Genomic DNA, 17,223 nt, shown 5'->3' on the forward strand with positions numbered 1-17,223 from the left:
TCAAATGCCATTTACAAACAAGACAAATGAGAAGCAACCTATCGATGTGACTTCACTTTCCTTCAAGAGGAAATGCGCAACAAACACTTATGCCTTGATGATAGCATGAAAGTGAACATTGATGAATGCCAGACACAAGCTGAAGACTCACCCATCCTTTCTTTTTGCCAGACTTTGAGCCGTCACTCTTGTCGTGGGCTGAGGTGTGGGAGGTGGCAGAGCAGGCGGAGGAGATGCTGGACACAGACTCCACTGACGTGCCTCGCACAAGCTTGCCACCTAAAAACACACATAAAAACAACTGTCAGAATTTCCAAGATACCTTCCTGCAGCTGCCAGGAATTTTAATTTCTTTGCTAACAAAAACTGTGAAGCAAAAACAAGGAAACTAAAATGATGCGATGAAGCAAACTAAATAGGAATTAAATTTACTTTGGTATTAGTTGACTATGAAAAAATAAATGCAAAAAATGTTTAGTGAGAATTTTACTTTGTAACTACTTTATTGCACATTGAAAAAAAAAGTGGTTTTCATTAGTTTGTAAATCTAGAAGAATCTTTAAACGTTAGTAGTAACCTCTTAAAACTGTTGTTTAGGTTATGGATAAAATCTTCTATGAAATTTTACTCAGGCAATCAAAGTCCTGATTGTTACAAAAATTACATTAAGTACTAGTTGAACAAACATGCACAACAGTATGTTACACAAAAGCCAGCAAGTTTTAAAGGCTGATGTATTAGTAGAAAGATATATTACCAGCAAGCATCATATTTGTAAGTACGTCCTTCCAATGCTCAAATAAAAGTAAAACAGCAAAACCATGAATAACAGCACAACAGTGAAACAATATAGAAATCATGGCTAATAGGGTTTCAATGTAGAGAGAAGGGAGGAATTTAGGGGAGGGGAGAGGGAAGACCAGGGGCCCCACAATCTACCATCACCCATGCCTGATAACTTTTCAGGATGCTCAGTTTTGCCGTGATTCAACAAGCAAATGTTTTCCTCGAGTCCTGAGGCTACAGTGAGTATACGCGCTGCCAAAGTATGTCAGCTTGAGCTTAAGAGGTAAAGAGGAGAGTGCCTGCTTGCTTGCTTGCTTGCTTGGTTGCTTGTCAAAACATGAAAAGTCTCACCAGCTTCAGAGAATTCACACACTACAAGGTCTTTACAATTCCCCGTAAAAGTGTGCCTGCGTGCAACATCGTGACAGGGTTTCTCGGGTGAGCTGGATCGACTCCCGGTGGTAACATTGAGCACAGAACAGGAGGCAATGTTGGGGGGGTGCTGGGAATGGTGGTGCCTGGTGGGGGAGGGGGTGGAGTGGAGGTGGTGGTGGTGGTGGTGGTGGTGGTGGAAGTCAGGGGACGTACTTTGCAGGCAGGCCACTGTCAGCCCGGCATCTACACTCTGTTGACGAAGGGCTTCTATCGTTTTCCGAAGTTCCATAACTTCTGAGTCCTGAAATTATATTAACATTAGAAAATATTCAAAGCATGCCACTGGCCTCGTACCTGAGGCTATGTAGTTTTCTCATCTAATTCCTACTAAGACATGTTCATAGCATAATAATCAAAGTGATATTTTTTAGATACATATGTATTATTTAACTCCATTAGTAATTTATTCTATCATACAAAATATGCCTCTAACCTTCTGCTCAGAGGATGCCGTGAGCTGCTGCAGGCGATTGGTCATGTTTGTCAAAGACTGTTCAAAGGCAGCAACCACGTGAGCCTGAAACAGACCATGATGTGATTTACAATGAGCTGTGGGTCACCATCCTGACTGAACCCTGACCCAAACACAAAGCAGAATGCACAGGCTGCATGTTTATGGAAACAAAATCTTGACTAGAACAACTGTAAGAACACACAGTCCCTGAGATTACATACATTCATGTCAAAGAGTGCGGAAGACGATATAACAATAGCGCAGATGTCAATATATTTACATAAGAAACACTTTATCCAGCACAAACTTAGACCCAAGTCACAATATTTGACTCACATTAGTAGTAAGTTGATTGGTCAAAGTTCCAACTTTATCCTGAGCATCAGCCAAGTCTTTGCGGAGTTTCCTGATCTCAGCCGCCTGCTTCTCTTCCTGTGAGCTGTACAGTGACGATGATGACGAGACGAGGGACAATGAGGATCCATGACCTGAGGAACAGAAGAGAAATTCAATAAACAAAAATTTTGATATTGATAGAAAATTGCATGGCTGAAAAAAATAATTGATTTATATGGTTTAATGGTCATTACAATACCCTGAGCTTAAGAAAAAATATGTAATTCTGTAAAGTTGATCTCTTATGAAAGTCCTCCTCCTCCACTCCAAGACTGTGTTTAAGCGAGGTATGAATCTTACCCAATGGAAGTGTAGCAGCTACCTATGTAAAAGTCTAACCACCAAATTTGGTCTTGAAAAATGAATAAATCTTTCAAGATATTTGTCTTTCAGATGAATCTATACAGTGGATCTCAAGTAGGCTACAGCTGTAATGGATGTGCTGAGAAGACCCCCAGACCAGTACACACACATACATTCGTCATCCTTGGACGTCCTGGGAATGACTGTGGAGTAGTAGGGGGAGCCTCTGACGGTGTTGAGGGGAGAGATGGGCAGCCTGGCGCCCCCCGGTGGTGTGGGGCTGGTGGGCTGTGACGCATGGTAAGTCTCTCGGCCACTACTGCTGTACAGCTTTTCAGATTTTGTAGATCTGGAGGGGTGGAGATACACATCACACACTTGGTACATCATAAAACAAAAACAGTGAGCACCCTGTTGCAGCTTTGATGCTCTGCTCATTTATTGTAATAATAATAAAAAAAAAAAAATTACACACATGAACACATCATATGTTAAACAACAGTACAGCATAAAAAAAGAGAATATTGCTACATTCAATACTCATTGGTAAGAATTGCTTGTTAATCAAGACAATATTTGGAGCATACAAAAACAAATAGATCATTCATTGATAAATTTCCAATGGAGCTCTTCATTTCAATGTTCAGAGATTAGTACTATACAATGGCATCAATAATTCAGTATGTTTCAGACACAGTAAAACCACATGAAACTGAATAAGCAGAAGCAAGATATAGATTGCTGATATGCAGTGACTGCCTAAGCCATGCTTATGAAGCTCAAGGATAAGTTTCTGCTGCCAGCAAGTCTCGGCTTACCTTCCCTCTGATTTTGTTGGGTGATGGAACCTAACCATGATTTGTCTGCTCAACAAATGTTGATATACTGATAAACTAATTGACACATGTCTTATTACTAAGCAATCAATTATGTAAAGTACTACTTAATGGAAATAAAGTGAAGTTCACTGCACACACATCTGGAGATGTTTTGGAATACAGAATAACTTTTCCTACACAGGACAACTAGACTGCTAGGAGCTGCCCACTGAGAGGTGCCTCTTGGCTTTAACAGCTGAGCTGGAATGGTCAACAGGATGCTTTTTGACAGACCTGCCTCAAAGGTTTGCTCAACGTTCATGTTAATGGGTGGGCAAACTGTAAATAGGGTTATATGCTAAAGAGGGAAAAAAGCATGTGCACCTCTCAGTGGAGGTTGCTCAGCCTCCTCAGTATTCCTAAGCTACACTATTCATCTTGCAAGCAAAGGTAACCATACCTAGGGAAGGTCCGTTCAATAAGATGGCTGCGAAGGGCACAAAGTTTTGTTATTGGTTTGTGGGGACATTTAAAAAAGAATATTTATCTTAGGCATGCAACCTTTTCATTCCTTTGAGTCAAGATTATTCATAAACAGCATTAGTTAGTCCATGCTGTGCTCAGTACTAATATATAAATTAATCATTAATTCATTAATAAAGTAGCTTTTATTAAGTACATATCATCACACCTGTTAAAATCAGTGACAAAAAACACATTTAAAAGTTCAATAATGAGTGAATGAAGAAATTATTCTTGCATATGCCTATCAAGAATGCAATATGATGCACATGTATGCAAAGTTATCTATGTAGTAGATGATCACAAATAGGTCAATCAGTGTTCTCAGAGGCAATGCTGCATATCATTCATTTTCAAAGCATGAGAACAAATCAATAGGCATTCCCCAAACATAAATGGTGGCACAAACTGGGCATTAAATGGAGTAAAGGGAGAATGGCATGTGACATCAAAACAAAATGCTTGGTTACCTAACACTATTGGAGCGAGCAAGTCTAGGGGAGGGTGAGGAGGAGAGTTCTCGCTGGTGCATCATGAGGCGCGCCTGGGTGAGGCTGGTGGCCCGAGCGTGCTGGATCTGTGCAGCTATACTCGAGGCGCTAGAACTTATGCTCTCCATACTCTCTGCCTCAGTCAGGCTGCCACCCAATGGTCTGGATTGTTTTAAGGAAGCAGAGAGGCTGAATCACTGTGGGCCACTCGCACATAAAATCAAGTGATGTTCTGAATGATAATCACAATCACTGTTGCAGAGGTGAAGTGTGAACATTGTGTGTAAACGTGTGTGCAGTTTTCATGTAAGAGGCAATAAAAGTGAATTACTGAATATCACAAAACTTATAAGCCAGAAGAAGTTTGCTTTCAGTGATCAAGAAGGTGCAGAAAAATCACACAGAAGCAGCAAATCGTGAGAGCCTTACCTTGTGGGCGCCGAGGCCACGGAGCCAGCATAGTTGCTTCGGGACACCCACGAGTAGGGGCTGCTGTAGGGGCTGCCACTGTACTGCAACTCTGCATAATTGGAATATGGAGAGTCGCTTAACGAGCCATCCGTGGGCTTGATGCGAGGGCTCCTCTCCCTGTAGTATGGGGATGGGTACTGTGCATACTCCCCAACATGAACCTTTCCGTAGGGGGACTGCATGATTCTCTCCCTCACACTCTGGGACAACTGGGCTGCCACTGGTCCATTCAAGGAGTAGGATTTGAGCTGATACTTTCGGCCAAGAGAGCCCGAGGAATATTCCCCATCACTGTGCACGCCGCTGGACATGTAATGGAGGTCACTGGTGGTCTGTGTGCCTCCAGAGACTTTTAACTTGGTTCTTGGCCTCTCTAAGCTATGACTAGAACTTTCATGGTGAGACGAGCTGCCTCCTGCACTGTCCTCTTTGATTCCTTTGCTGCCTTTGGTGCTCCCAGTACTGGCAACGCTCCCAGAGCTGGTCGTTCTTTTGCCATTGTAGCCAAAATTACTTGGAGCGGTCTTGGGGTTTTGCAGCTTTTTAGAGTCTCCATTTATCTGCATGCCCACATTTCCTACTCCTCTGTCTCTGCTACTCCTCTCTCCTTCTCTCTTCTTTTCCCCACTGGTTCCCTTCTTCTCCACCTTCCTTGAGCCTGAGGAGCCTGAGCCTGAGGGCACCGAGCCACTGCCGTGAGGGGGCCCGCCAGGAACACCTGACTGGGGGGAGCCTAAGTTTGATTTCTTGTGGTCCATCTTCCTTGAGCTTCCATTTGAAGGCTCCACACCTCGCTGCAGCTCTCTTGCTGAGCGCTCTAAGCTGCCCTTACCATTCTCAACGTATTTTTTCCATTGCGTGTTTGATATTTGTCTGGAAAGAGAAAGTTGCTTTGATGTGGCTGAGGAGAGAGAAACTGAAAGGTTTGATTATCTGTTTGACAAGTTCTTAAAATGTTGTAATGACTTGAAGGTACAAGGGGAGCCCTGACCTCAATGTTTAGTTTCTCTATCTAATCAACTGGAGCCTGTATTTATGAGGATTATTAAGATTAAAAATAAGAATAAGGAATCAAACAGTGGTATTATAATATTAATAGGGACTGCAGCTTACCTAAGGCAATGTCAAGAACACGAAATAAAACAGAATAGAAAATGGTATTAGTATGGTAGATAAGACAGGCGGCATCTTACTTGAAGGCACTATTGTCGGTCTGCTGCGAGCTCTCTGTCTTCTTCACGTGTGCTCTGCTGGACACCACTTTGTACATGCCGGAGGGATCCACACCCATGGCCACCTTGCGGGACGAGGAGCCGCTCAGACCCACCGGCAGCTTCAATCCAACTTCCTTCATGCTACGGTTCTGTGTCAGGGAACAGTACATTAGTATACCTGGATAACACTTAAGACAGCTACCTCTAAACTGACAATCTTTGTTGAGTGTTGAGCAAATGACTCATACAATACGACGAGATAAATCACATATTGCTAAGCTTGTCTGTGTGCCATTTCGCTTTGTTTAGTTTGCTGATACTTTCTGTCGCCACCTCAGGGAATACAAGGCCCTAAAGATCCTGCCTGGCTGTCTTGTTTCTCCTGAAGCCTTCCATTAAAGCCTCACTCAGACACTTCCTCACCTTGGTTTGGCAAGCAGCATCTCGGTTTCTTTCAGTTTCCTGCTCCTAACCTAACCCAATTTTTCGTTCATCTTTTTTTGCTCTGATTTGACTATCATATTGATTCACTAAGATTGTTTTCATACTCTAACATTAACTAATCAAAGAAAGTTACTAACCCAACAACTTCGCAATAAATCTACGGTCACAGACTATCACGTTTCACAATCACGCGTCTTGAAAATGTCGAAGTGTGAAGGATAATAAACTTCTAACCACTCCGGCGCACACAGCAGCCATCGCACACACTCCCCAAGGCTACGCGGGTGACTGACGGGCGGCGTTGACACAATCGGGACGTAACGAGCGTGAGCCATGCCTGATAAATCGATAGGAAGTATTTACCGCGGCGGCCACACTGTTACTCTCCACTTTAACGGCGGAGGCGCGCGGGGCAGGCAGGAACGAAACGTGCGGGGAAGGGCAGATGCGTCGCCTGTCACCGGGTCAAGCTTTCTTAATATAATGAGTGTCTGGGTCAATGCTTCTCAAATAGATACTCAAATACAAGACACCTAGTTTAGAGTTCTTAAAGTATCTGCCACTTTATTTGTTTTTAACTTTTTTACTACTGATGGTGGACATACACATTCTATACTCTTCTATTTGCCGTTGTGAGAGCGTGGATGGCTGTTTAGAGGGTAGTCGATATCTGGGTCCCTGGTGATTGATGCTTCCCTGATGCTAGTAATGACGGCACACGGTCTAAAGAGAGTTAATTTGACCTTTGCGGGCCTGCACATTCACCTTGGGGTACGCTGGGTGGTCCGAGGAGAGCGAGGACGACAGCATATCCTCGGCAGACATCTCGTTCAGGGTGTCGCTGACCCCCGAACTCAGGCTGCTGCTGTCGTCGAAGCTGGGGAAGAAAACGACCACATGAATAATGGGTTCGATGTGGGGGTGTCGAGGGAGGGGGAAGGAGAGCATGTTTGGACTCGTCAACTCAAGTCAAGGTCATGGGAATAACAAAAACGGGACATGTAAGAAAGGGGAGGGTATATAGTAAAGAGGAAAGAAAGGTAAGTAAATCTTGTGTTTGTGCAGAAAGCAAGTTCCTCATGAGATTAAGCTTCTTGCAATGACCATTCTATCAAGGGACATCAAGGTCATTGTCGAGGCAGAAACGGGACATATAAGGCAGGGGAAGGTAGAAGGTAAAGAGGAAAGGTAACTGAATCCTGCGTTTGTGAAGAAAGTAAGTTCCTCAGGAGATTAAGCTTCCTGCAATGACCATTCTATCAAGGGACATCAAGGTCATTGGCGAGGCAGAAACGGGACATATAAGGAAGGGGAAGGTAAACGGTGAAGAGGAAAGGTAATTGAATCCTGCGTTTGTGAAGAAAGTAAGTTCCTCAGGAGATTAAGCTTCCTGCAATGACTATTCTACCAGAGGGCATCTTGCGACACACCCACACACAAGCACACACACACACACTCGTCCCCTCGGAAACAGCCACTCTCGTCCTGATTTCCCTTGCGATGTGACGTTCGCCTCCTAAGCTGCGTACTTCATTAAGACTAGACATTAATGGCTCGGTGAAGCAGTAGACCTCATTCTCTCCCTCCCTCCCTCCCTCTCTCTCTCTCTCTCCCTCTCCCGACCCATTAATCTCAAGGGCTATATCCACGTCCGCTTTGCTGTCTCATGGAGGAAACTGGATTCAAGCGTTTCCAAGCTCGACGGCCTAGTTAGTCGCCGCTTCTTGGGGGAAATAACACGAGATGGTTCTGGCGGCGCGACACAGACGGTCCCGGGAAGCAGCCAGACAACACAGCGGCTACACGGACGCGGTCATCAGGAGCGGCGTTAGGGAGGATGCAGCAGCTTGATTTGCCTTTATCCCCTCGCGTGGACTTCATGTTTTGGGTGGAATGTCGTTAAAAATTCGCCCGGTAGTAATTGAAGGAATGAAAATAACATCAGGTACAGTAAAAAAAATAAAAAACACTTAAGTCTTTCCAATAAAACAATATGATCTCTTAGTTGCTCGTCAAAATCGTTCAGTGGTAAATAAAAAAATGGTAATGGAAAGACAAGGTAAAAGAAGTGATTAACAACAGGACGTAAAGATGGGGCCTGACGCAGCGCCCCGAGTGTCTGGAGGAGCGGGCATGATTCCAAGGGATGTGCGCCTAACTCCGCTAAGCCTAAGCGAGGGAGACGCAAAGCCGGGTTTAGGGTTGGTCAGCAGCGGGAAATGGCACCACGCACGCGTCCTTAGTGTCTCTGTCTCTTTACTTACGGTGCCTGAATCATGTATAAAGTACGGTCAAGGAAGTGCTAGGGGTATTTTTTCGTTTATTACTACTGCTTCTCCTCCTCCTCCTACTACTACTACTACTATTACTGTCTCTCTATACCTCTTTTTTTTCTTTCGCTCCGCCTGAATCATTAATCTAAATCGGAAATGAGGGTCTGACACTCCCATTTATTCTCCTCTTAAAAACTACCACTACCACTACTATTACTACTACTACTACTACTACTACCACTACTACAATTCCTCTTCCTAGTACTACAACATCAGCACCACTACTCAACGCAATCCATCACTCTTGACGCACAGAAAAACAACAAGAACAACCGGAAGCATCGTCAGGGCGCCCTCTACCACCATAAGTTTGACGCCCCCTGAAGCCCCCACGAGCGAGGGAAGATGAGCTAACGCGTCTCTACGGCTTCTGCGTCACGGAGGAACGGGCATCAGCGAGTAAATAAACAAGGGGATAAACACGCCTGCTCTTGCCTTGCCTTGCTTGGTTGGTGGATCGTGCGCGGGTTTGTTGTAAGGGGAGTGATCGGTGACCCTCTTCCCTTCTCTCCTCTCATTCCTTTGTTCCTCCCTCTCTCTCCTCACTTTCCCTATCCTCCCTTTTCCCTGTGTTTACTCATTCCTACATCCCACCCTCTTCTCTGCCATATCTCCCTCCCTTTCATTCCTTATTCCTCCCTCTCCTCATTTTCCCTATCCTTCCTTTCCCCTTTGTTTATTCATTCCTACATCCCACCCTTTCATTCCCCTATTCCTCCCTTTTTCCTGTTATTCCCTCATTCCTCCATCTTCTTTCTCATTCCCTAAGTTCTTCCTCCACTTCCATTCTTCCTCTTCCCTCTAATTCTCTCCTTCCTCCCTCTTCCCTTTCATTCCTCCACCTTCTCTCTTTCATTTCATTTCTTCCTCTTCCCTTTCATTTCTTCATACCTCCTCTTTCCCTCTCCTTCCCTCTAGTCATTCCTCTTCCCTTCTCCAATCGCTCTCCCTTTTAAGCTCCTCTCATTTCATTAACCGGTGAACCTAATGAAATCGAGGCACCTCTATCGCGTTCCCTTTCGTATTTACATTAACAGGGGACGAACGAACAAGACGCGCCCAGACATAGAAGTTAGGACGAAAAGAAGTAGAATTGTTATCAGTCTTAAGAGTCCAACGGCTTCCTCTGAGTTACTGAAACCGGCGCGAAATAACGAAAAAATGATCCCCCCAAGCGCACACATTTGACAAGGCTTTCGTAGGAGTTTTTTTTGTCTTTTCCTGAGGTAGTTTTATGACCCTGGTGGTAGTTTGGCCCTTCTTCCGTACCGTGAACGTAAAAAAACACTCATGAAAACCCGATTAATCTTCTTTTGGCTTTGGAAATAGTTGACGTGAGAGGCGGAAGCGGAAAGTTGGAAAGTTTCGTTTAGTCGGCGCAATATCTGTGGTCATATGCCGGAGAGAGACAGAAGGGGAAGGAATTTTAGGAGAAGAGGCGGAAGCGGTTATCAACACCAACCTATAACTACCGCAACACGAAAACTAAAACCCACAAAAAAAAAAGAAAAAAAAAAGGCGGAAATAGAAAGTACAACAACCGTCTATATTGAGCGTTGAAAACCCCCACGAAGATAAAAATAATACTAATAACAATAATCCGCCACTTTACCGCAACAGAGAGATAAAAGAGAGATAAAAGGAACCATAGGAAAACGCAGCTACCTAAAATAAAACCGTAAATTAGAAGTGAAAAATAGAAGTGTCTTTCCCGAGCGTTCAAAACAAGGAAAAGGAAAAGGAAGAACCAGAAGAAGAAAAAGAAGAAAACGACCACCTCTCCACTACCAGATAACAGAACGAAGAAAATGAAGAAAATAAAAGAAACATAACATAAAAAACAGATACAGACAAGATAAAGAACAAGATAATTCGCCCATTCAGCTTCATTTCCCTCAACAAAGAAAGAAAACAAAAATCACAAAATAAAAGAGGAAAGAAAACCTACTAGCCTATCTCTCCGCTACAAGATAACAAGACGAAGAAAACGAAGAAAAAACAACCGCCATAAAACACACACACACACACACACACACACACACACACACACACACAAGAAAATCCACCATAATAATCCTCCCTTTCAACTTCATTTCCCTCTATAAAGAAAGAAAACCCGAATATCACCACCATTATCTTTCCTTCTCCTCCTTCCTCCTCCTCCGATAATAACTTCGGACGGACAAAAATAAGCCCAGTCACTGATTCGAAAGACGCGCGCAGCAAGTTACGAGACCAAAGACTGATAATTTTGACTTCGTGGCTGGGCGGCGCGCGGCTGAAGGTCGATTAAAGCGTGTATTGTGGAGAGGGAGAGAGTCCGAGAGAACTTAATTTGAGGCAGAATGAGGAAGAAGGGAAGCGAAGGGAGGGGAGGAGGGAAGGTAAGGGGAGAGGAGAAAGGGGATATTAAAGATGAGAAAAGAATGACAGAGCGGGAATTTGAGACGCAGGGAAGAAGGAAGGGAAGGCAAGGGAAGGGGAAGGGAGAGGAAGGAACGAGAATGGAAGAAGGGGAAAGGGAGGAACCAAAGAAGGGAAGGGCGAACGAGAGAAGGGAAGGGGAAGGGAGAGAGGGAAACAAGAGAAGAGAAGGGAAGGCGAGGGGAAGGAGAAATGAGAGGGTAGAAGTGAATGGGTATAAAATGAAGCAAGGAGAATGAGAGGAAGGAGAGGGAAAAGGGGGAAAAGAATATGAAGGTTAAAAAAAAGCAAAAGAGGGAAAGGGCAGAAGCGAAGTGAAAGGAAATGAAACAAAGGGAATGGGAGAGGGAGGAAGAAAAGGGAAAAAGGGGGAATAGTCAAGGAAAGGCTAAGAAAAGAAAGTAAGGGAGGGAGAGGGTAGAAGCGAAGGGAAAGGAAATGAAGCAAGGGGAATGGGAGACGAAGGAAAGAAAAGGGAAACAAGGAAAGGTGAAGAAAAGAAAGTAAGGGAGGGAGAGGGTAGAAGCGAAGTGAGAGGAAAAGAAGCAAGGGGAATGGGAGAGGAAGAAAGGAAAGGGGAAAAGAGAGGGGACGAATCTAGAAGAGGCTAAAAAAAGAAGGCAGGGGAATTTCAGGAGGGGAGGAAAAGGAAGACACGTAAAATGCGAAGCTTCATCAAAACACTAAAAAAGAAATGAGGAGGAGGAGGGGAAGGGAGAGGAGAGAGAGGAAGAAAATAATAAAAAAAAAATAGACAAAAACGCGAGTAGGGGACATTAAACAGAGAAAAACATAACAAATAGCATCAAAATACGACAAGAAACAGGAGGAAGAGGAGGAGGAGGAGGAGGATAAGGCAGAGGAAAGAGGGAAAGAAAATAAATGAAAAAAAAGCATACATAAAAACGCGTGTGAGGGATACGAAAAAAAAGAAAGAAAACGCGAAGAAGCATCAAAATACGAAAATAAATAAGTTCCGCCCAGGTAAGGTGACCAAGGGAACGTGCGGCAGGTGAGGAGGAGGAGGAGGAGGAGGAGGAGGAGGAGGCAGTACTCGATATATGGAGGAAAAAAGGAGCAGGAAGCAGGGTTGAAGGGAAGGGAGAGAGGTGAGGGAGAGGTAAGAAAGAAGAAGAGGAGGAGGAGGAAGATTAAGTACTCAAGATAGGGAAGGACAGGTGGAGAGAGGGAGAGACAGGTGGGGAGAGACGGAGAGGAAGGGTGGGAGGGACAGGTGGGAAGAGAAGGAGAGGAAGAGAGAGAGAGAGGGGGGGACAGGTGGGGAGAGACGGAGAGGGAGGGTGAGAGGGAGGGACAGGTGGGGAGAGGAGAGGAAGAGAGAGGACAGGACAGGTAAGGGAGAAAGAGGGGGTGAGGAGACAGCAGGTGAAGGTTGGACGGGTAGGCTGGATTGACGTGTCTCGGTGATGGCCAAGGCGTGCAGGATGTTAAAGTTTAATAAAAACTAACATCACCCCATACCTGTACGTTCACCTGCCCCGGATAAGACTACTCTACTCTACCTGGCCTCGGGGAAGAGATCGTTATTGATATCTACGTTTGTTAACTTCTGAGCGCTATGTCTGTTATGCTTCTACAATTAAACGTGAAAAATAATAGTTAAGAAAAAAAAAAATGGCACTTAAATAACGAATCCATCTGCCCTGAAAAGTTACTCTAATTTCACTAATAAAAAAACAGAAAAGTTTGCGATATTTAATTCTAAGTATCATATCATCTTAACACAAATGATATAAATACAAATAATACAATAATAGAAATCTCAATAATAGGAAATAAAATGATACAAATGTTCATACAAATACAATAAGAAAAGTAAATATAAAAAAAGACCTCACATTATCGTTCTTAATATACAAGTTACATTCGCGTAAACAACAAAAAAAAAAAAATAAATAAATAAAAAATAAAAAAATAAAAAAATAAATAAAAATAAATAAATAATAAATAAAATAAACGAAGACAAAAAGAAGGCAAGGTTATTATTAGTCTTCGTCTCCATTGTCTTATCTCTCCCTCCCTCCCTTTCTTTCTCTTCTTTCTCTCATTTTTCTCGCGGCGCGTCTCACGGTTCACAAATTTTCCTGTTTAGCCCTTTTTTTCCCTCGCTTTCTGCCTCGCTCAACTTCCCTCGTGCATCACCCGCCTCCTGATACACCTTTAAGTCCCCGCTTCTCCCTTTTCCTTGTCTTACCTGCAGTTCACAAGATAAATAGCACAGTGTCTTATCCGCGCGTCTCAAAAGTCTAGTGAAATATAATCTATCAAAAGAATCACATTTTAGAGCAATACACTTAGTTTTATACATTATTTATCTTATATATGCTTACAAAGACAATTGTTTCGTCTCGCCTCTAATGCAAATCCAGCCACTTCTCTCTCACAATAGTCTAGGTGTTCTTTTCTCCTCGAAAGCATTTGGTATGAGTACAAAAGCTTAATGATCGTCTTTTCAATAGTATTCGCTATATCAACTTTACTCCCTACTTGGGTTTTCGTTGTCTTCGTTTTCTCGGCAGTAAAAGAAGCTAGCCATTCTTTTTCCCTAACAGCCAACACAAGTGCTCCAAAGTATAAAATTTCAACAGATTTCGCCCTTTCTTCCAAACGATTCTCTAAGTCAACTTTTGAACTTATGTCTTCCTTTCCCTCCACTCCTTTTCTCCAACAGCCAAAACCTGCGTTCCTTCACTCCTAAATCAACATACATTACCGCAAATCATCGTCTTTTCTATACTATTCCTAAATTCTAACCTTCAAACTCACTCCGCGTCTTCCTTCCTTGGGTACAGTGAGGGCCAAATCAAGCCGTGCACTTCTTTTCTCTAACAATTTGACCAGCGCTTCTTCACCTATAAATCCTCATCTATGAATGCAAATCGTCATTTTTATACTATTCCGAAAACCCAACCTTCAAACTCCCTCTGCTCCTTCTTCCTTGGGTACAGTTAAGGACAAATCTGGCCACTCACTCCGTGCCTTCAATAGTCTGGCTCAGCATATTTTCCTATCTGGTGCATCTGAGTTTATTGAATTTCGTCCGGGAACATGACGTCGCGGCGCCTCGGCTTCTCATCAATAATACATTCAAGAGGCCGGAGAGGATGACACGGGAGGCAGAGGAGGACGAGGATGAGAGGAGGCACCGACGGTCTGCATTTTTCCTTTAACGGGACAGAAGGGCGCTCGCATACTTCCTGCCTCGCCCTTCTCTCTCCTTTCTCCCTCCTCCCTTACTTCCCCTCTCTACGTTCCTCTTCTCCCTTTTCTATTTTCTCTTTCTCTCTCCCACTCTCTCTCTTCACCCCTCACCCCTCGCTCTGTTTTTTTTTCTTTTTCCTCTCTCTCTCTCCCTCTCCTTTCGCCCTCGCCTCCACCCTCTCCCCCTCGTCTCTCTTCTGATCTGGACGGTAAAGGTTCGTTCCATCATCAGGATTCTGTGTGTCTACGCTCTCTCTCTCTCTCTCTCTCTCTCTCTCTCTCTCTCTCTCTCTCTCTCTCTCTCTCTCTCTCTCTCTCTCTCTCTCTCTCTCTCTCTCTCTCTCTCTCTCTCTCTCTCGAGTCGCTCCTTTCCCCTCTATCCAATCTTTTCTTCTTTCTATTTTTCCTCCTTTACATTGAAAAAAAAAATAATAATAATAAATCTCATGAATATTTCCTTTTGGTATCGGAGGAAAAATTGAAACCATACTCGATCCCCTTCCTTAATCCTCAAGTTCGCTGGGTACGTCTGTTTGTCTGTTTGTTGTGTATTTCATCCGTGCTACATAAACTACCCACTCCCTCCCTCCCTACTCCATCCCAGGCCCGTCAGCACCCAGCAACTCAGCACCCCAGCAGCGCCTAGTCCCCTCAGCTCCTCCATAAAGCTTTCCTCGGGCAATCAAGAGGAGCATCAACAGAAGCGCCTCGCGAATTCCCTCATTCTCCCTTATCCTCTTCATCCTGCCTCTTCCTTCCTTCGTCCCATCCTCTCATCCTCTCCCCTTGTTAATTCTGCCTCTTCCAGTCTCTTCCTTTATCCCATTCTCTTATCTTCTTCATTCTGCCTCTTCCTTCCTTTATCCCATTCTCTCATCTTCTTTATCCTGCCTCTTCCTTCCTTTATCCCATTCTCTCATCTTCTTTATCCTGCCTCTTCCTTCCTTCGTCCAATCCTCTCATCCTCTTCCCTTGTTAATTCTGCCTCATCCAGTCTCTTCCTTCCTTTATCCCTTCTCCCATCTTCTTTATCCTGCCTCTTCCTTCCTTCATCCCATTCTCTCTCTTCCCTTGTCCCTTTGGCGTTGCTCGTTGCGTGTTTCAGCTCATGTAACCACAAACTCCCTTCCCCTGGTGTTTATTCTTCCGCGCGTTGGTCAACAGATGAGATGGTGAGTACCTTTGCTGTGTCACATTCGCGTTGCTTGTTGGTATTCCGGCGTACGTAACCACGAACTCCCTTGCCCAAGTTTTTATTCTTCCTCGCGTTACTCTACAGATGATTAGTTGAGTATTTTTGGCAGTGCTGACCAGAGATAAAAGCAATGTGTAATAAACTGTGCATAGGGTTGAGAATGCTAATCTTCTACTGCCTAAAATGCTAAGAAAAGAGATACTTGTCGATGCTAACCGTGCTAATTCTTGTTCTTGTTTTCTACAGTAACGGAAGCTGGTAAATGGCAAGAAAAAAAGGTCAATAAGCACTTCGTTATATCGTAGAAAGGGCGAACGATGCTAAACTTTTATCCCCTGAAATATCGAGAAAAAACGGAAAATTGTCGATTCTGTACTGTGATAATCCTTGGACAGAGTTAACCTTACACTAGGCAACGATGCTAACCTACTTCTTCGCATATATAAAATCCAAGACGAGAGGGAACGCTTCGGCAATCTATACACAGCCATGCATCTAACGCCGAACAATGACATAATTCACCTCGATACTTGATATTTTTCCCCCTTTATTTTCATTGATTTCCCCCGAACACATTTTTTGGTTGATATCCCCTTGACTGATATTTTCGTTGCTTTTCCCCTAACTACGCCTGCTGCAACCTCGCCTCCCTTCACCACCTGCTGCAGCCTTCCCCCCCTTCCCTGACCACCTACTCCTGCTGTAATCCCTGTCCCTGTTCCTCCCCTCCCCTGACTACCCACTCCTGTTTAACCCCTGTCCCTGCTCCTCCCCTACCCTGACTCCCCACTCCTGCTGTAACCCCTGTCCCTGCTCCTCCCCTCCCCTGACTACCCCACTCCTGCTTAACCCCTGTCCCTGCCTTTCCCCTCCCCTGACTACCCCACTCCTGCTTAACCCCTGTCCCTGCTCCTCCCCCCCCTGGCTACCCACTCCTAGTTAGCCCATGTCCCTGCCTTTCCCCTCCTCCTCTGCCCCTATCCCTGCCTCTCCCTTAACTACCCCTCTGCGTCTGCCCCTGTCCCTGCCCCCATCCCCCCCCTGCCGCCCCAACCCTCGCCTCGGCAGGGACACACAGGGAGGGCCGCGTCTGGATCCTTCTGTGTCGTGATGGGCGTCTAATCCCTCTTTCTGGCGCCGTCCTCAGAGTATCGATTCCTCCTGGCTCTTTTCCTTCGTTCTTTCCCTCATGCCTCAGATAACGGCGCGAAAAAAATAAATAGAAAACGTTAGGTAAATACACCGCTATGATTCTCGCTCTTACTACAACGATTCTGTGTCCGTGTGTGGGGTTTATAAGACATTAAAAGTAGAAGGTATCGTAAAGTTTCGTTTTTTTATCGTACTTCGCTATAACGATTCTGGATACGTATGTAGTTACTAATCATTAAAGTCTTGCGTAAATCTTTCTTTTTATAATACTTAGCGTAATAGCGTAGAATATATATGAAGTAGACAGCGCCAGAAGTCTCACACCTACTGCAACAATTTTATATACGCAAGAGGCATATTTTACGTAAAGTAGATGCTAACACGAACTTTGGAAGTGGCTTTATGATAAACCTCGTGAAATTATATCTCCTGTAGCCACCCACCCAGCCAGCCCGAGGGAATATTACGAGGCGGGTGTGTGGGCCGAGCGCCTGAGACCGTGTTATGACGTGGCTCTGTTGACTGCGCCATCAGCCGCCCACTAACCCCGAGTTATTGGCCGG

General features: G+C 44.4%; 1 protein-coding gene across 8 annotated transcripts in view; it reads right to left on the reverse strand.

The window, feature by feature from the left end:
- The window catches only part of LOC127006715 (neuron navigator 2-like), a 140,593-nt gene that overhangs the window by 5,125 nt on the left and 118,245 nt on the right, over positions 1-17,223 (reverse strand). For 5 of the 8 annotated variants that reach the window (XM_050876946.1, XM_050876943.1, XM_050876951.1 and 2 more), the window contains 10 exons: positions 7,100-7,211; positions 5,870-6,039; positions 4,635-5,549; positions 4,185-4,367; positions 3,653-3,679; positions 2,548-2,723; positions 2,012-2,163; positions 1,655-1,738; positions 1,138-1,462; positions 152-279 (listed from right to left, as the gene is read on the reverse strand). In XM_050876946.1, coding sequence (XP_050732903.1) covers positions 152-279; positions 1,138-1,462; positions 1,655-1,738; positions 2,012-2,163; positions 2,548-2,723; positions 3,653-3,679; positions 4,185-4,367; positions 4,635-5,549; positions 5,870-6,039; positions 7,100-7,211 — 2,272 coding nt within the window. The remainder of the gene's footprint in view (positions 1-151; positions 280-1,137; positions 1,463-1,654; positions 1,739-2,011; positions 2,164-2,547; positions 2,724-3,652; positions 3,680-4,184; positions 4,368-4,634; positions 5,550-5,869; positions 6,040-7,099; positions 7,212-17,223) is intronic. The other 3 variants (XM_050876950.1, XM_050876945.1, XM_050876949.1) reach the window with 3 other exon arrangements.

Source organism: Eriocheir sinensis, chromosome 33 (assembly GCF_024679095.1).
Source record: "Eriocheir sinensis breed Jianghai 21 chromosome 33, ASM2467909v1, whole genome shotgun sequence".
NCBI lineage: Eukaryota > Metazoa > Arthropoda > Malacostraca > Decapoda > Varunidae > Eriocheir > Eriocheir sinensis.